We start from the raw sequence: 26,688 nt of genomic DNA, 5'->3' as shown, positions 1-26,688 counted from the left end.
TGGCTAATTCACTCCTAAAATGTGGAATTCTTTGAAATGAAATATGGCGAATATTTGAGACTATTTGGTAGCATAGTCCAAAAAAAGACGTATGGGAAGAAGAGCTTCTCCAGTACTATACATATGCCGATTGCATGTTCATCAGTGTGGTAAGTGCCTTAAAAAAAATTGTAAAACTCCATATTGACAGGCTACAAAGTAACTGCTTTACTCCTCTTCTCCCTTGTGTATGTATGGATCTCCTCTTGTATTCTCGTAGACATGTCTCTGTGTTCCCCTCGTTATCCGGTTCTTCTCCTCTCCGGCAGAGGAGTGTTGAGGAACACCTTTTGCGGCGTTCCCGCTTTCTCCCTAATGGTCCAGATTTATCAGCTTCCAAGAGCAATGCAGCTCTGCCACTACTGCTGGCAGAGGCAGATGGTGCCAGTTATTGACAGCTTTTAAAAAATCAAGGTCATACACTTGAACTTGACTTGTGGGCTTATTCAATTGTCAGCCAATGAAAAATAGAAGAATTAAGCAAAACTAGAGCACTGTGGTTTTTCCGACTGCTGCTGATGAGCAAGTGAGCTACATTACCCTACGTTACTCACTGCCTACATGTGCAGTGTCATACATGATTATGGTCATACACCACTACCTCTCTACTGAAGGCAGAAAAGTTTCACAAAGTTTCATCTTACAGATGCTCGGTATACCTGATGGATAAAGGCTAGAGAAACCTGTTGAGAAAGACAGCATTTAAGGATTTTTTGAGCTTGAATCTCACTCCCTACACTGATCATTCAACTTTATTCAATGCTTCCTCAGGAATATTACAAGAATGTAATTATTAGAACTGAAGGGAAAAGAGAACTCCTCTTTCATGGTGACTGCAATATTTTGAGCTTTGATTTCACTTGGATGTCAAAGCTCCAAGGCAGTCTCTTATATCAGCTTTTCTGAACTTGCTCTTCAATTCCCAGTTTTGAGTACTCTAGAGAAGGAAGTCAACAAGAAACCAAATTGCCTAGTCAATGCATCCTGTTAAAACAGCCCACTTTCAAACTTCCTATGTGTAGAGTATTAAATCTGTAAAATACTGGCTTTGGCTATTATGTACTTTGCGTTGTGCTAGCACTATTTATTGGATTCTCTTTCTACTACTTTAAAAATAGTGTTGTATATATTGTGCAGAGCTATGAAGAAACAAACCCAAAACCTCAGAAGGGACTAATATGGACAAAATATATCCTTTAGGATAAAGAACTCATTGTGAATATGCTTAAAATAGAAACAAAACACTCAGTTAACGCAAGAGAAAAACATACCTGTGAAAAGCCGATCACTTCTCCATTTTCATCGAGCACGTTAAAATTAATGATTGGACCCTGGACATCAGGATTGCTGAAATCTGTATCGCTGTAAATACGTACTACAGGAGCCCCATTGGCATATTTTAAGGTAGACAGCACAGTATAGGTGTAGTGAGCTAATGCAAAGGTATGCTGTTTTATTTTCTCCATTCCACCTACAAAAGAAAAGTGCATGTACATGTCAGATGCCTTATTTTTATGGAAATGTAAAAAAGGATGATTTTTCAGAATGATATAGCTGCGAGGTAACTAGCACCAAGTTGGTAGTTTTGGGTTCCTTTAAATGCATACACAATTTGCAGATGTTTCTTGCCTCATACAAAATCTTCAGAAGTACTGTTGCACCAAGGATTGATCTACAATAAATCTACTGTAGAAATCGAAAGTTACGCTGAAATGGATTCATGTGCAACAACATTGATAGTTCCAGTCTATACATATCACTAAGATGTTCTGGCACAATTAATTTGAAAAGCAAGTTTTGCTCCAGAACTGGCTCTGGAGATCATGGGAATGAGGCATCAATCCTAACACAGCGCAGAAAGCAAATTACTATGTCTAAGATAAAATAAAAATAATAAAATTCTAAATGAAATTACAAAATACAAGTGTTAGTCCACAAGGAATTTATTTGAGTACTGAAGAAATATTCTTCCAAGCCTGCTCTTCTTTTTGCAGAAGAAAAAGAAAGAGGATGTTGTGAACGCCTCATTGCCTACATCCATGCAATTTATTTGCTCCAGAGAAGCTTTGCAGAGAAGTTTTCACAGAACTTGGCCTGGAAAAAGCGTAAAGAAGAAAGATGTTGTCTTTCTTTGCTTTTTTGTTTTTGCTGCACTGAGGAGTTTGGAAAAGAGGACTGCAGAGTTTTCCGGACAGATGAACCCTCTTCTACATCTCTGCTTTCTGAGAGGAGGTTGTGTATCTGTTAGATGTCCCTATCGAAATGGCTTCTCATTCTTGTACTCAGAGGATATGCCATAGGATGATATACCATGGTCACCTATGGCTTTGGGGATATTCTGATTCTCTGCAGGAACATAAAACATAAGCATCAAATAGATACAAACCCAGCGGTTTCATTCAAAGGAGAACATACGTAATCTGAAACGAAGTAGGTTGTGATATTCACTGGGATAAACTGCTGACAGGAGACAATTAACTGGGTATGACAATAAATAAGGTATGAGAAAAGGAATAACCCTAACCCTAATCAAACAGTAATTTATCACATGGAACAAGAAAAGTACAAGTAATCTTCAAAATAGAAACTGAAAACCTATGAATTTGCATCTTTATGGAAGACAATTAGAAGATAACAATATGATCTCAAAGTATTGCAAGAAACACAGGGAGACACCTGAAGGCTAACAACATGTTTAAACCCAATCAAATCTCCACTGGAGACAGGAGACAGCTGGAGTTTTGGCTGAAAACCCAAAGTGGTTTCTATTATGCATACTATGCATTGCACTATGGTGGGCCTATATCATGTGGGAAAAAAAAAAGGAAAGAATTTCCTCAAAAGCCTCTTGAAGTAGAACAGTATTTTTCTGCCTGGGTTTTAGACCCAGAGTATTTTCTGTAATGTTGAGTATCTTATTTGAGGTACATGAGCATTTCTGTAACTAAAAAGATTTTTGACATTTTCTTTTGCTTTCTGTTTTTAAAATGCATAACTATGAATCTCACACTTCTGTGCATACCATTTTTATATCTGAGTATCTGGAAACTCCTACAGTCTGATACAACCACCCTTGGACCGAAATCTTGTAATCTGCTTGTTGACTTCTGTGCCCTTACTCGTAAAAAGACTGTGTCATTTATGAATGTATATAGAGGAAAAAAATAAAATATCTTTCTCCTGACATACAGAAGAATTACAGCAACTTCTGTTATTTCACTTTTCGTCAAGTTTCTGCATTATGTGCTATCTCCTTTACATAAGTTAGGAGAGCAGACAGTAAAAGCATAGAAACAGATTAGATATAAGGTGGAAGTACATGTTTTGGTGCTAAAGAATAATAAAGAGGAATAAGATATTTAATGAGATACTAAGACACAAAGCACTTCCAAGGAATGTTGCCAGAAGCTAATCAGTACAATTTCTAGATGTTAGCCACAGTAAACTTGGCAAGCATCTCTAGAACATTTTGGTCTGAAAGATGATTTGTATTTTCAGAGTCTTTGAGAATAAAAGATTGCCTAGTCAGAGATGTCCTAGTCATTGTTTGTTGGAAGTTAAGAGTCTTGAAACAGTAAAAAAAATTCTAAAAAAAAGTTATTTCTCAGCATTTGCCAGAAAGTAGGTGTCTTAAGAGAAGTGACTGCCTTGTCAGCTTCTGAGACGTCTGTAATCTCCTGATTCAGAGCTTTTCCAAATTAGCAGGAATCTTTTAATGGAAGATTAAACTACTGTCCTTGTGTCTTGTTGAAGAAATCTCTTATTCAGAAATTTCAGCCTCTCATTCACAGCCATCATCCTGCTATCATTTCTATATTGTCTTCAGCCATTCTCTTTTAAAAGTTGCTTAATCACATTTCCTTGTTCACGAGTGAGAAGCTGATGAGCCTCTTAATTATTTATTCTGACAAATCCAAATGCAATAGCCTGCAGTTGCTTTGCTGCCCTGTGACTGGAGAGCGGAAGCAGTGTTGCCAGGGTCCCATATTTTTAAGTAGCAGAATAGGTTGTGATTAGGTCTGATGTCACAGAAAACCCTGTGAGAAAAATGCCGGCAATCTGACGTTTGTTCTGAGAGAAGAAGGGGTATATTCAGAAAATAGTTGTGATTTATTTTTATTTTGCTAAACAAAATGATGTGTACTGTATCCTGCATAAATCCTGTGCTTACCTCATTTCCCTCTCCCAACTAGGGAAAAGAATATGAGGAAGAGAAAATAAAACCCAGACAAATCTTTGGTCTCTAACACGATCTAAGGACTTGCATTATTGCATCTAGTCTCATATTTGGGGTGACAAAAATAAAACTCACTGCTTGACTGAGCCTGTCTAAGGTAAATGAGAAGGTAAACTCCTATATTATGGTTGAACTGGTATTTATTACCTTATTGCATTCCTGCATTTTATCTTCTCTCTATACAGAACTCTGGTTTTATGACCAGTTCCTTAACTCTGAATACTTGGAGACTCTTACCTAGCTGCCTGTTTGGGGATAAAAAAAGTAGCACACCTTAAGCTTTTGGAAGACTTACAGCTTGGAAAAATCATCAGTACTTCATCTTGAGAAGGTGCTGGGAAGGACTCCGGTGCCCTGACTCCCTCTCACTTTATGGATTTTATTCCTTATCACTGCATTTTTTCATTAAGGTGAATTGCATCTAGTTGCTCCTAAAAATGATTTTAAAATGAAGAACAATTTGTGCGCTCTGTAATTTGGATCAGAATGAATCTGATGTAGTCTAAATTACACCGGTTGAAGTCTATCTAATACCATTCACTGTATTTATGTGTGCAGGAACACATTCAGCACAAAGGATGCTCTCATTAATGACTTACTTCTTCCTATGGTAGAAATGTAAGCACTTCCCTGTCAAAAGGGAAACTCCTGCATTTCTGTGGATTAATATGCCCCTTATTACTTTGTCCCCATGCGTGTGTTTTGACTTTGCATTAAGCCAGACATGATCATTTAATTAATTTTTCCTCTCAATAGCACCTCATTTTTCACACTATTTGTTGCCACAATGAATGCCATATATTTTTGCAGTGGCGAAGTTATTGAGCAGAACAGATTGACAAAGAAAGCTTGTACTTTTGTGTACAAACCTCCTTGGCAAAATACTCTAGTGAACCTGTGGAGATGCTGTTAAACCTCATATTGCTGACGTATGTTTGTACACTACATCCTGACAGATTAGCACGTTCTCAGACCTACCATCCCATTTTATACTTCCATTTGGGTACTGTTATGGAAACTGATACTGTTCCAGTATGGAAAATTCAGAGTGCCAGTGCACTGGATAACCCACGGATAAATTTACAATGATGTCAGCTCTTCCATAGGAATTGCATGTGTGCATATGCCTATCCATAGAAACTGTGGGACAGTTCAGTCATCTGGAAGAGAAGGGTACGTTATCTCACGTTTGCAAGAGGGTTCAAACCATGTGCATTCAAACTACGCACAATTGTCACCATGGTACTGTAAATCCACTGCTTGTCTTGCCTGGTGATAACGTCTTATATTTGCATTACCTCTGTCTTATTATCTGATTGTTATATGCAAAATACAGTAAGATTTTATTTTTCCAGTGGAATTTTATCTAATTAGAGAAATATGAGATACACAGATGTCCAATAAGTATTCAGTATAGGGTACTTCTGAGTCAGTATAGACCTAGTTTTGCATTACATAAATGGCAAACATGTAATGGCATACAATCTCCGCTCTGAAACAACCAGGATTTCAGTAGCTCAAATGTTCAAATGTTAGTTCTTCCTGAAAGAACTGTAGACAGATAGGCATATGTCAACATCTATAAAAGATTTTGAATAAAGAGATTAAGACAAAGCAGAGACTGAAACTGAGCCTCTAGAATGAAAGCCCTAGTGCTTAAGGTTTTCAGGCTGTACTCAGAAACCTCTGTGATCTGCATTCAAATACAGTTCTTATCTCTCTTGTTATGAGAAATTAAATACTGGAGATAAGGAAGAAGAGAACCATAAATCAAATATAGAGTTATTTTTCTAACTTGCTGTGAAAAAAACACAGAAATTGAGCTTTATGTGAACAAATTCTCTGTTACTCCAGTAAATCCAAACTCACATATATCTTTGGATAAGAAAAAGATCAATGTGATTCATTATTCTTCAGCATTACCTAACAGATAGCAACGAGGCAGAGAAATGATGAGCTGAAATTTCAGCAAACCAATCAGCAGGGAGTGAAACCAAGATGTAGCCTCCTTCTAATAAATCCCAAACAAGACAGATCACCATGTGGGACCTGTGAGTCAATGTGCTAATGAAGCCATGGAACCTGTAAATCCTGTCAAACATTTGGAGTCCTTCCTTCACTTCCTCCAAGAAGCGTACATTAAGATTCATTTCTGGGCTTTTTTTGGTGTTCTTTTATGTGTAGAACTGAATGTCTCTGACTGAAGTCTGTCACCTACTTAGTGTTATTCTTCCAAAGAACATCTCTTCAGGATGAACTTGCTAATGGTAGCTTCATATATCTCCTTTGCAAATTTGAGTGCTTTGGCTTAAAACCACATTAAACAATGTATTCTAACCACTGCTATTTTTTAGCAATCCTGCTTCAAACAAAACACTGCAAACACAAAATGAAATACTCATATGATGATCCAACCCCCTGCCCCCAAAGTGCAACCCTGAAATGTTATAAATACAATACTAGAAGAGCAAATAACGAGAAGAAAATATAATCAACTTAATAAGAAACCTTGATCACTCATCCTCTGCTAGTGCTCCTACATTCACCAATAAAAAACCTAAATATACATGTTCCTGGTGGGTTTTTTCCCCTAAATCATGAGAACAGCTGTCTTACGTCAGACCAAATCTAGCTACTGCCTGTCTCCCAGAGTGAGGAGTAGCAGATGCCTAGAGGAAAAAATACATCTGAAAAAAATTATGTAACTTCTAAGCAGCTACAACTGATAGTTTAAAGATTAAATAAACAGAACATAAATAAAAAATACATGAAAATGAGCTTACAGGTTGGCTAACAGCAACTAAACATTACTTTTAAAAACAGAAGGGTATAAGAGCCCCTCATGGAACTTAAGCATTAAAATTAATACATTAACAATTCCTTTGAGTCAACAGAAAGGAGCTCTTCTAATGTAATAGCATTCTAATATTGGTCATAACTGTTAGCAAATCCAGTTCATTAAAACTCAGCATAAAACACTGTAACTGGCTTATCAGCAAATTCATAAAACCATCCATCACCCACACTCACAGACAGTGCATAAAGCATGGACAGATTGCAAACCCCTTATTCACAGACTCACATGAACAGTCTAATCAACTTGATCTATAAAACACGTGTAATAAAAATTGATTTCGGGAACACAAAGTGGGGTGGACCATGACCCTTTCTGCAACTAAGGTGACTGCATTGGTGAGCAAGAAGGGAAAAATCTGTGTCCCCAGATGTCAGTTGTACTTCCAAAAAAAACCCAACACCTTGCTATGCATAGATTAGAGCAGGCTTCTTTCCAGAGTTAAGATGTAACAAAAAGAATCACATGAAAAGGAAATTTCAGTTACGAAACTACGTGATTTTTTTTGTTGAAAAGTACATACTTTTGTTTGAAAGTACATAATTAAATTGCAACAGTCCATCTCACAAGATCAGTGTCCAGGTTGAAATTTTAGATGGACTCTTGCAACTTAATTATGTACTTTCTGTGTGTCCAAAACGGAGAGCCATGTTACACTCTCAATGCTACCAAATCCATGCAGAATTCAACGGGTAATAGGGGGACCTTTTACTCTCTCAACACTAATTCTTTGCATAATAGCTTAAATCCTTTTATTCTCCTCCTTCTCCCACACCATCTCAATAGTTTAAGACTGTGGGAAGCAACTGCTTAATCCTCTATTCAGAATGTTATACCAAAACCAAACATGAAACACATATTCGGTGTTTATCTTAATGAACAGAAGGCTCTTTGATGCCCCATCTCCCACTTCTTTAGAGCAGCTAATTCAAGGTCTGTTTTCACACAGTGAGGGAAGTTAGAAGTCTTTGTTCTGAATAAAATGAGCAGCACATTCTAAAAGAAGCAGCTCCCAATTTTCAAACATCATAATGAGGAATACTTTGCCTTTGTTTTTAATTTCTTGGGAGTAATATAAGAGAGGGGAAGTTGTATGTGCCAGCTGGCTGACTCATTTTTAGTGTAACTATTTTAATTACAGGTACAATTCAGTTTCGGTTAACTGCTTGTTAGACTGAAAACTATCTAATAATTCAAATAAGCTCCAGGTAAGATACATTTAATTTACTATTTGCTATCGTTATGAGATTTCTTTTTTGAGACAGAGGAGCGTCTGTGTGTGTGTGTGTCTGTCCATCCTTTTTTTTCTTCCATGAGCCCAAGCCATACTCTCAGCAGAGGAAATAATTTCAGGATGACTTTTCAAACCATAAAACCAGCAACATAAAAGATGAATGGGGAGGCTTTCTTAAAAAGCAGCGTGTTTTGCACACCTCATGGAAGCAGCATTCAAACCACATCTCCAGAGTGCTGGATGACATTAGCCCACAGAGGTTTCTGCGAGAACAACGGAATCATCCCGGAAAGTACGTATTTATGTGATACTCGCATTTTACCTCTAAAGGCTTTATCTCTCAAGGTTTTTCTCAGTCCAGCAGAACAACTTCTGCTTATGATTCTGTCATCTTAATGACTAAATGCAAGAGAAGCTTGTACTATAAAAGCACATGAATTCTCCTGGTAGCTGTTAGAAACCTGAATGTAACATATAGGCCTGTTTTCTGCTTTATTATAAAAGTGGCTCTGTCCTTTGTTTAATGGAGCCTGCTATGCACAATTCCTTGAAGTCAGCATGTGAAAGCTTTACTACTGCTTGTTTCCTGGTATTTTCAACTCTCAACAGTTAGACTGCTAATATGAGGCCAGAGCATAAAACTCTTTGTCTCAAAGCTACAGTCATGGGCATTTAGAAAATGTAAGATGGAGCAAGTCAATAACATTAATTCAACACTGACTTTGCATGAACACTTATTTATTTATTTATTTAATTTACTTATTTGAGTCAGCAACAACTTTCTAATCACTTTAACATAGCAGGAGGGAAACCTTTCTCATCTTCTGCTCAGCCAGAGACTATGATACTATCATCAGATCTGCAGTTAAGTACAATTCTTCCGTCAAATAACTTTTCTATAAGACCCAGTCACCAGTACTGCTTGATGGTCTCATGACTTTCTAATGGCTCCGCAGCTTTGTGGGTTGTTTGTTTTTGTTTTTGTTTTCCCCTGAGGGGAGCTGCAGATCAATGGAGACAAACAACTTGCACCAAAAATAAGCTGAATATAAAGATAAATCCAAATGTGTTTTTCTTAGGAGGATATCTCTCCCTCAGCATCAAGAGAACCCTTCAAAATATTCTGAAAATCCAGCCAGCTTCTTTCGTTTTTTCCCTAAGATGACAGATCCCAATCTAAAGCCTTGCTAGGATATAAATCAGTTCTGTTTCAAAGCTCACCATGCCTGCATTAGGTGAAGAAGAATGGGTAATCGTGCTCAAACCTCACACTTCAGTACCCACTGGTTTGAGTCTGCCTTCTTACAGGTTTTACATTAGCAATCCTTTTAACATAACATTTCTGGAATCTCTTTGTCAGTGAAACACTTTGATGCCCAAGGCAGCATATCAATTTGCATTCCAGGTCTTCCCTGCCTGATAGTATTGGTTGGACACCTTCCCTCTTTTTCTCTGACAATCTCTGAACCAGGGCTGTGGCTGCCAGTGTATGAAGTAGTGGGGATGCTCTATGTCTGCTCTTGTGCAGCCTTTGTATCCCACTCTTTCTAAGACTCCACAGAAATTGCCCATCACAGCATTACAGGAAATACCACAAGTTCATTTAATTAAACCAAGAAATATGATACAGAAAAAGAAAAGTTTCCAGACAACAAATTCTAAGGCATGATGTTGACTAGTGATGGAACAAGGGAAAAATACACTGAAGTTTTCTATTCTGTATCTGTAACATTCAGGAATATTGAAAGTTGGTAAAATAAGCTCTAGCCGTTATTATTAACAGAACAATATTTCCCTTAGTGAAATTTTTGATTTATTGATATTCATAATTTTCTGATAGCCTGAAAGGGTGCTTTGCCATTTGTTTTGCATTCTCAGACTAGGTCTCTGCTGGGTAATGTTATTATAATAATAGCTACCACAAAGGGAACAAACAGTGTCATTCATGAAACAGAGGTAATAAAGCAGCTACAATGAATTCTAAAAACTGCTTTGAAATTTCCTTAATTTGATGCCTTAATCAAAAGGAAGCATGCAGTCAATATTGAAAAGCTCTCAGGATTCTTGGACCTCATCCTAAACTGAATTATACCAGGACTTGTCCCAAGCTTTTTAAACAGGCAAATGTTTTAACAAATATCTACATTAACATCACAAGAGAGACCTTTAGCTAAACATTTTGGGAACCCCTGAATTCTTTAATTTTTTACTGCCATTTTTATCGACCCTCCCCCAAGGTCACAGCATTAACTCTGCTTTACATCACTCACTGTTCTTGTGAGGACCAAAGGGCGACCCGCTGACACACTTCCCTTCATGCGGCCATTTTTTCTGCCTGGATGTGGCAGGCTCAGATCTCTTGAAGCTCATTGGCGAGGTTTGTGAGATAGTGAGATGTGTGAACACACATAACATTTCACAGATAGTCAAAGGAAAAACCGAGAGCAAAAAATGGCTACTTTGCCACACTGCGGCACACTCTCAACACACAGGTTTGAGCAATGATGTTACAGTCCCAGTCTCACTTCTCAAGAGTTTGTTCAATAAAAGTGACATGCCAGTACTTCTTAAAGTACAGCCATTGCTGTGGCACACTCAGCAATAACCTCTATAAGACAGTACTGGTGTTTTTATAAGCAGAATGTCCTGCAGTGCTGGCTGGCATAAATTAACTTTTGGCAGCTTGTCATTATATTGCTCATTTCTATGAGCTTCTGAAATTCACTGCACCTAAAATATTGTGTGCCCTCCAAGCCATGGGGGTGATGAGTAATAAGATAGTGCGCTGGATAAAGACTGAACATCTGTAATTTTGTAAGCACAGGATAGGTATTTTAATCAATTGCAAGTTCAGTGTGCAGATCTACTAAAAAGAAGACTGGAAGAGAAACCTAAGGTAGAGAATATGAAAATTATGAAGTAATTTATTCTAGTTTTTACTTCTTTCTACAGACTGTAGGTAGTGTGCTTCAGAAAGAGTTAACCACTCTTGGTATTACATCAGCTTCAATAAGCTATAACACCATAAATCAGTCAGAACCTGTGCTTCAGATTCAGTTCAGAAGAGCTGAAGTATTTCAAGACGAGCAATTCTTATGTGTACCACTTGCTGTCTCATGCTGTAAATCAAGATCTACGGTAAACTAGAGAACTGCCTCTGAAGACAGACTTAGACAAGGTTAAAAGAAAATACTGATCCAAGCAAGGCATCAGTGAAGGACGAATGCTACCAACTCAGAGGGAGCCACTGTCAGGGAAGAGAAGCGAGGCAGCATGCACGTAGGAAGCCCTTCTCCCACGGCAACCCGTTACACCTGAGCTCTGCAGAAGTGAGGGAAAAAGAGTACGGGCTGCTGCTGCTGTGTCAAGTGAAGGACCCTGCAGTTAAGGTGTAAACACAATGATTAAAAATGGCTTAAAAAAACCCCATTTTCCCCATTGTTTCTATTTCAGATATTTTGAACAATAGCAAGGCTTTAGAAAGGAAGGTCCAGCTTAAGGCACCGTTCACAAACTTCCCTTTTCAGGTGAGGAAGAGAAGGCAAGATGGCAGAGGTTCCCTTCCCACCAAGTAGGGATGAAGCTACGACACTCACAAGGGGTGTGGGGGCCCAGATTCACTTATCTCTTCCCTTGAGGGGCTTCAGACTCTAGTTTGTCACCAGATATAACAATAAAACAATACATTTTACTCCCCTGGTTTCTTTGGAGCTCTCAATTTTTGGAATGCTTTTTCTTACATCCTGAAAAAATATTACTAAAGTGGTAATATTGGCTGCTGCTCTTCAGACTGTTCTATGAGATCCATATTTTAAGATGGGAAAGAACACTATTGGGGCTGATGAAGGGAAAAATCAGAAATACAGGGTTTTTTTGTGTTTTCTGGTTATTTAGTATTATCTGCCATACAATTCTTTCTTTCTTTGATGCAGCATATTTGCCAAAGCCATCTAGAATGTAGAAACAGGTCCCTTTTATTATTTGATAAATGGAAGTATTCAGAACATATTGTGGTCTCTACCAAGGAATAAAGAAATTTAAGGAAATAAATACACAGATAATCCTTGTTACTTTCTTTTTCATTCTTGCCCCACCAATGAAAAGTGCAGTCTTGCTACTATAAATGAAAAGTATGACCATGAAAAGAGCTTCATATTTAAAGCATCATGAAATAAAAATCTTTAGAAATGAATCACAGTATATATAGCTACTATGCCTAAAAGACACTGAGTGTTATCACTGTCAGCAAAGAAAGTTGACAGAAGCTTAGCTGCATGACCTTTGACTACATAGAGATACTGCACAACATAAGATATGCAGATTCCATAATATGAAGCAAAGAATCTGCTTTATTACCTTAGCCTTGAATTACAAAAACTTGTTGCTGAAAAATGTTCATCTAATACTCTTTTTTTTCCACCTTGAAAGATGCTTAATTCAATATACGAGACAATTTGAATGGCTTCAATCACACACAAGACCCCTTCTTAGATAACCTTGCCTTGGCTTAGTCTCTCTAGCTGAGCAGTTGGGAGCTCTGTTTTGCAGTTGAAATGACTCAATCCTTTTAAAGATTATTATTTAGTTTATTTTGTTTATTAGGTGACTTTATGCAACAGATACCCTCTTCTGAATTGAACTAACCAGAATGGTTATTTCAGGCTGCCCAAGCTTCTTATATTTCTAGAATCAGCCCTTCTGGGCTGACCAGGCCTCAGGTGGTCTTACATCTCTAGGATACGATTCTACAGGAACTACATCACCCTACCGCGGTACTTCACGAGAGATACAAGACACTTAATTCAAAACAGCAGCTAACTTCAGACTGATTAGGACTGCAGTGATTAATCAAACTGTTCAAACATTTGACTGCAAACTCAAGAGGAAAACTTTGATAATTAAGAAGTGTGAATTTAAATGCATGGCAATGCATTTAAAGGCTGCATGTATCAAACATTCATGTGCGTGCATTTCATGCAGAACTAATATATTCATTTACCTCCCTGAAACTCTTCTGCCTTCTTGCATGTGGCAGGATATGGGGGAAAGCAATATGTAAACAATCAGTCCTGTTTCATTTTATGAAAACAATAACAGTCCCACAATATTTTGTGGGTTCCCACCCACGAAATCTTTTATTGGTACTCAGTGGCATTTTTCCAAGGACCTCCTCAATAATTTTTAAGAGTTCAAGAACATCTTCAATTTTTATTATAATAGTTTGAACTTACTGAGCAGTTTTCAACAGGGAAATTTTACTAAATCAGTGAGACCAAAAGCAACTGCTAGCACATCAACCTTGGTGTGTCGTTCTATTTTAGGGCGTCCTAAAGTGACACCATGATCAGATGAAGCGTTTATAAGATAATGTTAGCCTGGATGGTGATATGGCTTCTCTACCCTTTTCCCTTTCATTATAATTCCCATTATGACTCTCACCGGAGAGCTTTCTCAAACGAGAAGGCATCAATACAACTATGAAGAGAGATCAGAAAGATGCAGGATAAGCTGGCCTTTTGTGGCCATGGCAGGCAGTCAACTTGAACTCCCCAGGAGAGACAGAGCAGTACTGAGAGCTACACAGCAAGTCCTTTTTCAGCAAGCCGCTGAAACTTCAGTGGTCTGGAACTGGTCTGGGAGCTTTTTTACACTGGTCAGCAATTTTGCTTTTTCTTGTCTCCTCACCTACTTTTAAGACCATGCTCTCCAGAGTATGAGGAGGCTTAGCATGTGACATACCTCTTGCTCACTATTCTTTCTAATAGTATTGTGTTCTATCCTTTTTTTTCTTAATTCTTCCTAGCTATTCTAATATCACAACCTCCACATAGTGTGAGAAGTGATAGAAAACCTACATTTTGCTCTTAAGAGAGACTCTGCAGTGTCCCAGAGAGTTCTACTCTCTCACGTGCCAACTCAAGATAGATGTTTCACAGGATTAAAACACCTGCTGTAAAGCTGGAGAACAAATAGATAAATAAATAGATAAGTAAATAAATGTTGGCTCAAGCACTTCTTTCCTTCTGTGTCTCTGAACATGCAAGAAATAAATTGATTAATATCCTCAAGTTATGATGAATCACATGATTTTTCTAGGTTCAGTAGAAGTGGTGAAGTTGGAACACTTCACCTGTCTTGAACACAGAATAGTAAAGGAAAAAGGAAGGCATTATAAATGGAAGGGTCAGAAACATTATAATTTTATGGTTCTGCCCAGACCTGGCTCACCCATAAGGTCAAACCAATCAATCGATCAGAAAAAAAAAGCTTTCTTTTTGAGACCTTGACAATGCAAGTCTTGCCAAATGTACTCACTACAGCTTTTCCCATTTTTTCTTTCTTTATTGGAATGATGCTGTCAAGTTCAGTATGCGATCTACTATAAAAGTTTAGATCCTTCTCTATCAAAGCAGATAACAAAATGTGTTGGTAACAAGACAGCGTGCTGATTATTTCTTACTAAAAGTTGAACCTTGAAGGTTCACTTTGTTCAACAGCCAGAGACAGCAACCACAATGTTTATTTTCTTCTGCAACCTACCAAACTTTGACTCAACTCATACCACGCTTTCTTGCAACATATGATAAGCTCTGTCATGAAGGATTAATTTGTTTCCCACATCTTATCTAGTTCTTTCTCTTCCCTCATTTCCAGAACTCTTTATGGATAATATTCACTGAACTGGGGTATGTGTGATATGTTTGTAATTTTATCTGAAGATATTCTGTAAAACAGAAGTTAAACACATCACTATACTTGTCTGCTATTTTTGCTTTTTGACTGCACTGGTATTAGTTTCCTCCACAGATTTTGTCTCTTGATCTATAAGCAGAGAAGAGACGAAGGCGTGTGTCAGGGGCATCAGGCAGTTTAATGTCAGTTGCTTGTAAGCCAGGTTAGTCAGTAACGTATTCAGAGCCGATTAAAGCCAACAGGATCCTCCGCAGCTGTAAAGCTCTCCTGCAGCAATCAGCAAGAACATCTTTCCATACCCTACGCGCTGCTGAGATGTGGACCCACCTTTTCAAGATGTTCTGAAATTCCTCCATGCTAACTGAATGCGCCCCATTGGACTTTAGTTCTTTATTTTTTGTATTTTGTTTTGCAGCAGAGACAGTGAGTATTTGACCGAAAGACAGAGGCCGGATCAGCCTGTTTCACACAGCTGCTTGTTGAGCAGACATTTATTTAAAACTCTTCCTGTCAGAACAGAATGATCTATTAGTACCACAAAATGGCACGATGCCCAGAGACAGATTTTGAGAATTTCTGCTTTCATGAACAGGAAGACATTTTCAAGACTAATTTATGAAATGGAGAGCAAAATATATCTTTAAAACCTCTTAACACAGCCATAAAAATATATTGCTTTTAAACACCTATGATGTTATTCAATTAATGGATTGCTATTGCTACTCTCAATTTATAAATTCCAATTTATAAAACTCTCAGCCTCTTTTTTCTACCCTTAGTTTACCCCCTTCTTGTTCTCATGCTCCCCCTTTTATTAACCTCCAGCTTTTATAGATTATTAAAGAAAATCAGGAATGTTCTCTGACAATTACACTGAATTGTATTTTAAATAATGTACTCACTTTTCACCTTACAGCTGAGAGTCAGCTATTCAGAACTTGGAACAATCTAAGGGCATGTCCATTTTTGTAAAAGCAATGAAATCAAATATGCTGAAATTATAAAATATGTCATTAATTAGTTTCAGACAGAAATTTATCTGTTATTGTTATACAGAATTCTCACTTTTAGTTAATGGTAGTTGGAAAATGGCATTCTGCTTATCAAGAAACCACAATAGTGATATTTTCTAAATATTGTATCAGGAAGAAAGCTGAATTATCCAGATCTCCTAGGTAATAAAACCTCAGAGAAATGTTTGTTTCAAAGACATTCAAATATTTCATTTCCATGCAGTCAAACTTTTTGTGAATACTGAAATGCAGGATGTATTAAGTAATACATTTAAAATACAATTAAATAAATACTAAGTACTATATCCAGATGGCCTGATAGAATAATTTTAGACTTTTTCCTGTAAAATTTTATATAAATATAAACAGATTTCAGTAAGACAGATGTCCCCTCAGACAACTCTCCAGTGAAAATTATAGCCAGTTCTAGTTTCTTCCTCCCTCCCAGTCCATTTGCTTATTCAAAAGATTGAGCAAATTAAAGGGGGGAAAGCTGATTTACTATTATTGTTACTATTATTTTATATTTAGAAACCATTACTTTTAGGAAAAAGAGGATTAGAATGTGAGACTCAATTAATCCTTAGACATCTGCAATAGCATTTCCATCCTTTTTGTTTAATTTTCTATTTCAAGGAGATGTCCAGGTCATATAAAATTACTTCTTTTCCAGAAATAACTCAAGTTTGGCTTGGTTTTATAATATTTTTCTCTTTGTCTTTTTTTGCTTTTGTTGTTTGGTTTTTTTGTTGGGTTTTTTTTTTGTTTTAAATAACTGTTGTGTTTATTAAGGGATCTACTCTTGTCTTTATGTCTATGATAAATTCAACCAATTCTTGGAAAGAAAAGTAGCGGCCCCAAAAGAAAACCAGAGACAAAAAGTAATCTGATGGCTGGTCCGTATACACGCACTCCCACGCAGAAACACACTAATCGTGATCAATAAAATACCATCTGTCAAAAACATGTATTGTAACTCCTAAGGAAGGCCTAATGAGTAAAGAATGGAAAAAAGTTTTCTTAGTGGGCTTTAGTGAAGAAAGACTCATTTAAATATCACTTTCTGGTTTGTGGATTAAGAGGGGAGCTGCCACAATCCGGACAGGTTTTATGTTTTAAGCTTAAGCTTTTCAGCAGTAAAACTTCTTGTGTCGAGTTTCTCCTTTTGCCAGGCCTCCTTCTCTCCCTCCCTTTCAAGCATTTTCATGTTTTTACCTATTGGTTCTGTTCTCGTACTGTTGTTCTTCTCCAGACCTTTCATGTACCAGCAGTGGTGAGGCTACTTGCTTCTGTTGCTAATTCACACTATATGAACAACATCCACAGAATCAGCCTTTCTCTGAACCTCATAAGCAGACATTTTTTGCACAAATACAATCAAAACCAGAGTTGGAGATCTCACAAATCAAGTTCAAATCCACTCATGTAACTTCCAATATATTTCTTCTTGTAGTGGGGTCAGAAACTCTGAAGAGGTCCCTCCAAAGTCCCTTGGTCAACACCTGAAACATAGGTGTGTCAGTGAAATGTATGTACATTCTCTTTTTTCCCCTGTTAAACGTTCAAAAACTTGCTTGAAGGATGGACCATACAGTATTATTTACCTCATGTATTCCAAATACAATTCTATTCTATAAAATAAACAAATCAAGACTGGCTTTCAAGCAGACAGATGATAAAAATAATGAACATTAGGGTTTAAAAAAATCACATTTTCAAGTTCTTTTCTATAAGCACGAGAACAAGAAATGTATTCTTGTTAACGTAATAAAATTAAGTATAATTTATGCTCACAAGAGTCTAGGCGTTTGCTATTTAGGAAAGATACCACACAGCATAAGACTATGAGAACAGTGGAAGAGTTAGAAATGCTAGGCATCAGTCTGTAGCTTACCGTAACTGGCTTGCCCCATACTTTTTAAAATGGCAGTTCCTCCAAATAAAGATCACAGTCTTTTTAAAAGCAAACCAAGGCCATATTGAGATGTCATTTGAAGTGGTATCAATCTAGGAGAAATCCATCGATCAAATTTAACCTTATCCCTATTTTCTGCTGCATTCACAAAAATTTCTTAACATACCTACAACTACTCTAAATCTACTCAAAATGCAGGCTAATAATTTTCTAAATTATTTATACAGATTTGGTTGTATTCCTTTACTAGTTTTCCCTTAACTGCATTTCCTATTTATTGCATGGGCTTTATTCATTCTACATTGCTAAAGCTGTGCATTTTCATAATGCAGAAACTTCCAAGTGGCAAGGTGATTCATAGACTACTTGGAACGTTACTTCTTAGATGCTTATCTTGGGGAGGAATAAACAGGAATGAGAAATAATATTCCAAATATGGAATAATTTCAGAATCTTCCAGTTGATCTTTTTGTTTACCAATATGTGATCACACTGCTGCTGGGAGTGGATGGAAAGTAACAGGGGACAATTCCTCTAAAAAAAAAAAAAAAAAAAAGGGTTTATCAGAAAATGTAAGTTCCAGTGTACTTGTGTGAGAGATGAAATAAATACCAATGCATTGCAGAACTCATAAATTTTAGTCCTCAGGGCTTGCTATTACTTCTTGCCTTCTGCTTTCTGAATATCGATAGCTTATGTTTTCAAGCTTTTCTCTGAAACAAGGAGCTAGAAAACTAAACTTTTTTTTAAAAAAGGATATTCTTAGTTACATGACTATAAAACGAAGCTTTAAGGAAAATGTTAATTATCTCAGACTTGTGAAAAAAATCTGAACTGCTGAGATCACTGAACCTGCACTCATTTTGAAAGTGTTCTTAAACTGTTGGTCCATTACTTCAAATGTATAAATATATACTTTGTAATTTCATAGCTTGTGCTCTATTAATCCCATAAACTAAGCTGAAACAGAGTAGCACAAAAGTACTCCCAACAAACATACAAACACAATGTTTCAGAATACCTTCTTTTGCACCAGCTGAGGAATCAAATGTGGCTTGTCAAACACTTGGGGATTCGACAGATCAAAACTTTGAGACATGAAAGGAAGGAGTGAAGGGACAGCCTCACAAGATGTGGCAGCTGGCCAGACTTAGGTGCTCTGCAAGCACACTGGAAACACGCACTGCCCACAAACACACAGCATTCGGATAAGCTGCGCATCAAATACAAAGGTTTTTTTTTAGCTGCAAAACGGTTGTTCTTAGGTTCCTAATAACACAACTGCGAATCTGTATGACTATTCTGCAATATTAAAAAAACAACTAAAAAATGCAACCCAAGAACAAACCACACACACACACACACATGGTGGCTTCCAGCCTGCAACTATTCACTGGCCGTGCCCTCGCTGGCTATACGCTCTTTTTACACAGGAAGCCCCGAATGCCAGCAAGAGCCATGCATGGCTTCCTGGGATGGGACGGGTCAGCAGCTCCAACCTGGCACAGCTCACCCAGCTACCTTGGCACCATCGTCTCACTTGCCTGCAAGGAGGTTCCTAGCACAGCAGCCAATCTGACCTGGTGCTTGTGTTGCCCTTGCTTTATTCTCCCTGCTCCTGCCGGGACAGTTCACAGGTTGAAGGCTGCAACTCTATTTTGGTCCCTGTGTAACAGCATAAGGTCTCTCAAACCAGAATACTTAAGAAGTTTCCTACGTAAATGTGAAAACAGGACTGGAAGGAAGAGGGAGATTTCTGGCTCTTTTCTGTATTAAAGTAAGAGGGAAGATGTGTGACAGTAAGTAAGTGCCCAAATACATGTATTAAACCTTTGTAAATTCTTCCATGAATATTATGCAATACCTAACACCAACAAAATTTTTAAAACATGGCACTGAAGTTATAAAAAGTCATACTTCTCTTAACATATAAAGCATTATGCTTTACAGGTCAGTTTCCAATTTCCATCTCCAAACAATACTGTTTCCAAGTTGAGAATATTTGAGCTGAATCTCCTCTTAACCTCACTAAAATAACCGCAGTGAATCAAATCACAGTGAAACTTTATGTCTTCCTACCCAGGCACATAGCTCCCACTGAATGCCGTAGGAATTGGACATGCTCAGAGACAGGTCATACTCAGCTTCTTCAGCTTGACTATGACCACAGCTGCACTGTGTATCTTGGACAAGCATGAAAATCTCAAAGAGAGCAAGGCTTCTTTGCATGGGCTCTAATTTCCATGACTCACAGGTAAATCAGCTTCCCTATGCTTCTTCAAAGAGTGCAAGCTCTGCAGCTTTCCATTTCTTGTCTGCTCATTTGTGTGGCTACACTTCTGTTAAACTGTTTCTGAAACCAAAGGCATTCAACGCCTAAAACTAATATTCTTCACGATTAATAAATGTAAGAATGCAGGTTTTCACTACAAAAAACCCCTTTTTATAAAGTGATCAAAATAAGGGTGGTAAAAGTCCTTCATAAAATAAGTTAGACAGCAGCAGCCGAGTTTCTCAGCAACCAAGTCGCACAGCTGCTGTACTCCACTGCAAAAGCTCATCTTGCTCCGCTTCAGTCCTCAGAAACATCTCACCAGAAGAATGTGTTGAAAAAAGTGGACCAGAAAAAAGGTCCACTTCTTTTTGAAAGCCATTAGATCTGTATCAGGTGATATGATACTTTGCACTTCTAAAAAGTAGTTGGCAGCATGATTTCCTGTTCAAGATGGCATTATCTCTCATACTGTGACAGTAACGAATACTGAACTTTGGTGTTTTTGCCGGATTGTGGGATGGAAACTACCATTTTTTTCTAGTTAAAAAAAGGTGTTCAAAAAGAAATAATGTTATAAAAAGAGAGAGAAGGGCTGAAGATGTATTCAGTGTCCCACAGACTGTATCGGAAGAAATGCTTATTTGTGTTGACGAGCAAACAGGGAAGCAATGCTGAAGAGAGAAATTAAACATGTATGAGGAAAAGATGAAAGAGCTTTTAAAAAATTATACTAAAGCTGTGCCATTTGTCAGGGTTTTGAAGGAATCCTGAGAATGAGAGTTTAGGGGCTTTGAGTAGCTTGTTACATAGGTTTCCCCCTCCAATTCGTGGGGCAGCTTATATTTTGCAGCTAGCTTTCTTCAGACAGTTATGTCAATCCTGGACTTTGTTCTTCTGCTTAGAAAGGTTTTATTCAAACACTGTTGCAGGTGGTCCACACTTAAGAGTAAAAGAAACCTCCCAAAATGCTGCAAAAAAGATTAGCTCTGGTTCATATTTTTACCACAAATATTTTGCCAATGTTTTATACTTTACAAAACAGGCAATTTAGCCCAATTAACTGAGTGGTCTCATTACAAAAAATGGATTCAAATAAAAGAAGTTTGCAGGTACCTTAGCTGAGATAAAGTACAGTTTTAAATTTCAGAGGATATTTTTATTATCTCTAAGCAAGTGACAGCTACTGCCAGGTATAACAACTGCCTTTTTAACTCGACTCCCGCCTTCAGTCTTCTTCAACTTTTCTAAGCTTTGAAATGAAAATGTTCTTAATACCAGAGAAAGAGGCTTTGCATATGAAACGAATTATTAAACTCACATGAGATGCATCCATTTTGGAGATGAGGGATTGCAAGAAAGAAAGATACACTGTGATCTTTTCCTTCTTGTCACTTTCATATTAAAACAAAAGCTGCATCATTATTGGGAAGGGTTTGTCCAAGGTCACTCAATTGTTCAGCACTTAAAAGCTGGCAGCCCATCACAGGCAGAAGCGACACATATAATCATTATTGATGCTGGCAGTCTCCACCCTCGCTAATGCTACTTGTTCTGTCAGCCAGTCTCTGGCTTGTCGCAGGCGAACGTAATCATTCTTTGAGCTGCGCCTCAGATCTGCAGTTGAAGCGAGCTGTTTGATGCTAGACCACAGCTAAGTACCAAATGGTGTCATGCCTATTACAGAACATGCAAGTCAACAACTACTGTTTAATTAGGCTTAAATCCTCCCATCCAAGGCACAACACGAACGCCAAGCCATGTGCTGGGGATCTCTGAAGGAAAGTACCTCGTCTCCTCCCACGTGTGAAATGGCTGAAGGGCTGCCTTCTAGATGCTGTTGTAGCCCCCAAAGAGGGCTCCCTCTTGGATGGCGTGATCCCATCTTCAGGATACGGGTGAATGACTCAATTACTCAGCTTCTGCTGTTACCGTGAAGCAGAACTACACAAGCTACAGGATTTCCTGGCTCTAGAGCCTCGCAGAAAATGCCCTCTGCTCTGCAAACATCAAAAACATTTTTTTCCCCATTTTCCTTATTATTCCTCTTCAAAATTGGTAGTTGTAACTGAAACTGCTGAAACTTGACACTATTTAAATGACAACTGGCTTTATTAACATGAAACCAGGTACTTGAGTTTTCAGTCAAAAACTTTAAATAAGTTTAAAACATGAACATTTTGGAGATGAAAAATAATTCTGTTTAAAAGACTCATAACATTACATTGACTATCATTTTAACCCCATCGGTCAAAATACACATCAAGTAGTATGTTCAAAAACAGGAAAAGAAAACAAGTGTTTCACAAGCTGCAAAGCCCTGAAAAAGTTTTGTCTAGACTTTCAGTAACAATTATAACATTCCCTACTTTTAAGGGATTTTATCCCATTATGAAAAACTTCTTCTTGACGTGGAGATGCCTTCATTAGTTCATTTGAAAATATTTAGATTTTACTACTCGAAAATTCCAGAGATGTATGACTTAATACTATTTTTAAAATTACTGAATGCTCTTTTAGTTGATGTGTAGCTCACTGAATATGCCAAATTGACAAATACACCTGGAATGCCACACACACTATATATAGAGAGAACAAAGTATGCACTGCTGAGGTTGGTTGTCTGCTAGGAACTGCTGTTCCATCAAAAAACCCATACAGAAAAGCCCACTCCGTGATGCTAGTAAAACGCACAAAAGCCATCGACTACTAACATCTTATAGTTATGCTTCTTTTCAGTAGCTTGACATTTCAAAACTAGCATTGATTTAAAACTCTTCTTCTGGTAAGGATCAATACATAAAACATATCTCTGTAAGTATTGTTTGCTGAGGAAAACATTAAAAAACAATAACAAAGATGAAAGCACTTGTTTTGTGAAGATCTGTTGGGCTGCTTTTAGCAAGACACTTTTTTAAAAAGAATTTGTAAAGGGGGCGTATGCATATTTATGTAGATACCTTCACACTTTGCAATTATGCCCATTTTATCATACACATGAATTTTACTTAGTCTGAGCAGAGCTCACTATCCACAGACTGCTCCTTTTCCCCCTTTATTATGACATACATAACAAATTTTTAGTTTGATGTACAAACAGGTGTATTTTCCAGAAAAAGTTTTAATAAATGTGCTCTAAAATGAAGATGTTCTGCTTACAAAATTACTGCATCAACACCACCCCCTTAAATTGCTTGAAAGTAAAAACTTCATTAAGACCTCAATCCTGGAAATAATTTATTATATGTCATTAATAGTTATGTTCTTGTAAAAGACTCTTTATAGAAAAGCCCAATAAAATCAAATCCATTGGGCTGCCTAGCAATTACTATGAAAGTCCAGATAGTTTAACAGAGAATTTTTCCTTTTTAGAGGTTGGGGGCTTTTCTCGCTTTCATATAGGGTTCTATATCCAGCTCATAACTCTCTTCTAATTGCTAGCACATGGTTAAAACTGTAATAGAAAAGCTTTTATTTTCTATTAAATCCTTGATAGCTTTTTCAGGAAGGGCTAAATGCTAAATATTTAAGATTAGTTTCAATAATATTTTTTTACTATGCCCATAAAAAGCTTACAGGCTCCATTTTCTTCCCTTGCTACCATTCCCATACGTGTAGCACAGATTCATTCTTCCCCAAATGGTATATTGACCTCACGAACCACAAGAATAACTCACTTCCTGATTCTGTGCTCATGGAAATCAGTGAGAATTTTTGTAGTGATTTAAATTAATCCTGAATCAGATACATAGTCTACATGCCTGAATGCCCTTTTTTACCCAGGTGCTGATGGCCTTGTCCAGCTTTTCAGGAATGCTCCAAATCACAGTTAGGATTAGTCACTGCAAAAATTTGGTTTTAACCTGACAAGAAAAATTCAATTTCAGATCAAACAAAATGTTTCAAGGATCACCTTCTTCAAATTCAAGAACAGTCCATACCAGCAAGCAGGAAACCAAGCAAAGGCAGCAGGAGACTTGCACGGATGAACAAGGAGCTCCTCACTAAACTAAAACATAGAAAGTAGAGAGGTGGAAACACGGCCAGGTGACCCAGGAAGAATACAGAGCTATGGTCTGAGCATGCAGGGATGCGATTAGGAATTTGGTAAGGGATGTAATGGATAACAAGAAGGACTTCTACAAGCAGAAGCCCTGGTGAGGAAGGACACAGGAAAGGCTAAAGTTCTCAACACCTTCTTTGCCTCAGTCTTTACTGGTGAGCCTTGCCTTCAGGAATCCCAGGCCCTGAGACCAGAGGGAAAGCCTAGTCCAAGGAAGACTTACCATCAGTGGAGCAGGATCAAGTTAGGGAACCCTTAAAATAAACTGGGCATAAACAAGTCCATGGGCCCTGATGGGATGCACCTACGAGTGCTGAGGGAGCTGGTTGATGTCACTTGCAAGGGCAATTCTGATAATCTTTGAAAGATCATGGTGACTGGGAGAAGTGTCCAAAGACTGGAGGAAAGCAACTGTCACTCCTGTCTTCAAGAAAGGCAAGAATGAGGACTCAGGGAATTACAGGCTGGTCAGCTTCACCTCAGTCCCTGGGAAGGTGATAGAGCAAATGGGTCTGGAAACCATTTCTACACACATGAAGGACAAGAAGGTGATCAGGAGTAGTCAGCATGGATTTACAAAGAGGAAATCATGCTTAACCAACCTCATAGCCTTCTTCAATGAGACGACCAGTTTGGTGAATGAGGGGAGAGCAGTGGATGTTGTTTATCTGGACTTTAGTAAGGTTTTTGACACTGCCTCCCATAGCATTCTCACAGACAAGCTGATGAAGTACGGGCTAGATAAGTGGACAATGAGGTGGACTGAAAACTGGCTTAACTGCCAGGCTTAGAGGGTTGTGATCAATGGCACAAAGTCCAGCTGGAAGCTAGTCACTAGTGGCATACCCCAGGTGTTGATACTGAGTCCTTTGCTGTCTAACAACTTCATTAATGATCTGGACAATGGTACAGCATGCACACTCAACAAATTTGCAGATGATACAACATATGATTGTGCTGCCATCCAGAGGGACCTTGACAGGCTGGAGAACTGGAAAGAGGAACCTCATGAAGATCAACAAAGAGAAATGCAAAGTCCTGCATTTGGGTAGGAGTAAACCCAGGCACCAGTACAGATCAGGGTCTAACTGGGTGGAAAGCAGCTTTGTGGAAAAGGATCTGGGTGTCCTAGTGGACAACAAGCTGACCACAAGCCAGCAATGTGCCCTTGTGGCAAAGAAGGTAAATGGTATCCTGGGCTGTATTACACTGATGGAGGTGATCCTTTCTCTCTATTTAGCACTGGCGAGGCCACATCTGGAGTGCTGTGTCCACTTCTGAGCTCCCCAGTACAAGAGATACAGACATAATGGAGTGAGTCTAGTGGAGGGCTACAAAGATGAATAAGGGACTGGAGCATCTCTAATATGAGGAGAGGCTGAGAGAGCCAGAACTGTTTAGCCTGGAGAAGAGATGGCTCAGGAGTGATCTTCTCAATGTGTATAAATACCCGAAGAGAGGGTGTAAAGAAGATGAAGCCAGGCTCTTCTCAGTGGTGCCTAGTGACAGGACAAGAGGCAATGGGCACAAACTGAAACACAGGAAATTCCACCTAAACATCAGAAAGAAACTTGCCAGAAAGCCCTCAGCCTTGAGCTGGGATGGCTCTTTGTCTTCATTCCATTCAGCAACACATTTAGTCCCTACATGGGTCTAGAAAAGACATTACAGACTCATTCATTGATACAAACAAAAGGCAAAAAGGCCTACCTACTTGTGCTGCTAGTTTAGTTTTCTAATGATATATCCATTGTTCTTTCATACAGACACAGTGACTAACAGCTTTAATAACCTGTGAGCAGCCAGACTTGATTACAACTCTCTTCATTGTATTATAAAATTCAGCCTCTTTAAAGAGAAAGCAGGGTTTCTACACAGCTGCTCAGGAACCAGAATTCCTGTTATATATGAAATTCCAACATATTAAAAAGTAATTCTGATTTGAATTGCAAATATAAAGTGATGAAATTCCTGTGAAGTGAAAATTTAAAAAAAAACCACCACACAATTCATGCCCATGAACAAGCATCTGCTCAATAATTTATGAACAGGCTTTAAGGAAGTAGTTGCCGGGGTTGCTGAAGAGATTGCACTCACTGGCCTAATAAAGTGTCTTTCCATCACCAACTACATTCTGAGTGACATAACTAAAAAATTGACCATGTTGGTTTGTTCTGATTCCTGTAAACTTCTAAAGTTAGTAAAAAAACACATCTCGCTAATTACATTTTGACAGCATTTAACAAGATGTATGAAAACTAATATCCTGTAATCTACAAGAAAACCAGATAAATCAAAATATTTCCACATGTTGTAGATACAAGACACAATGACATTTCTTACAAAAAAGAACACCTCAGAAATTGCA

General features: G+C 38.0%; 1 protein-coding gene across 1 annotated transcript in view; it reads right to left on the bottom strand.

The window, feature by feature from the left end:
* Positions 1-26,688, bottom strand: part of MOCOS (molybdenum cofactor sulfurase) — a 226,509-nt gene that overhangs the window by 51,234 nt on the left and 148,587 nt on the right. Inside the window, exon 6 of the mRNA XM_050892742.1 lies at positions 1,311-1,510. Within this exon, the coding sequence (XP_050748699.1) occupies positions 1,311-1,510 (200 nt within the window). The remainder of the gene's footprint in view (positions 1-1,310; positions 1,511-26,688) is intronic.

Source organism: Gymnogyps californianus, chromosome 2, assembly GCF_018139145.2.
Source record: "Gymnogyps californianus isolate 813 chromosome 2, ASM1813914v2, whole genome shotgun sequence".
NCBI classification, from domain to species: domain Eukaryota; kingdom Metazoa; phylum Chordata; class Aves; order Accipitriformes; family Cathartidae; genus Gymnogyps; species Gymnogyps californianus.
Note: the sequence above shows the minus strand (reverse complement) of the source record. Positions and strands in the feature narration are given on the sequence as shown.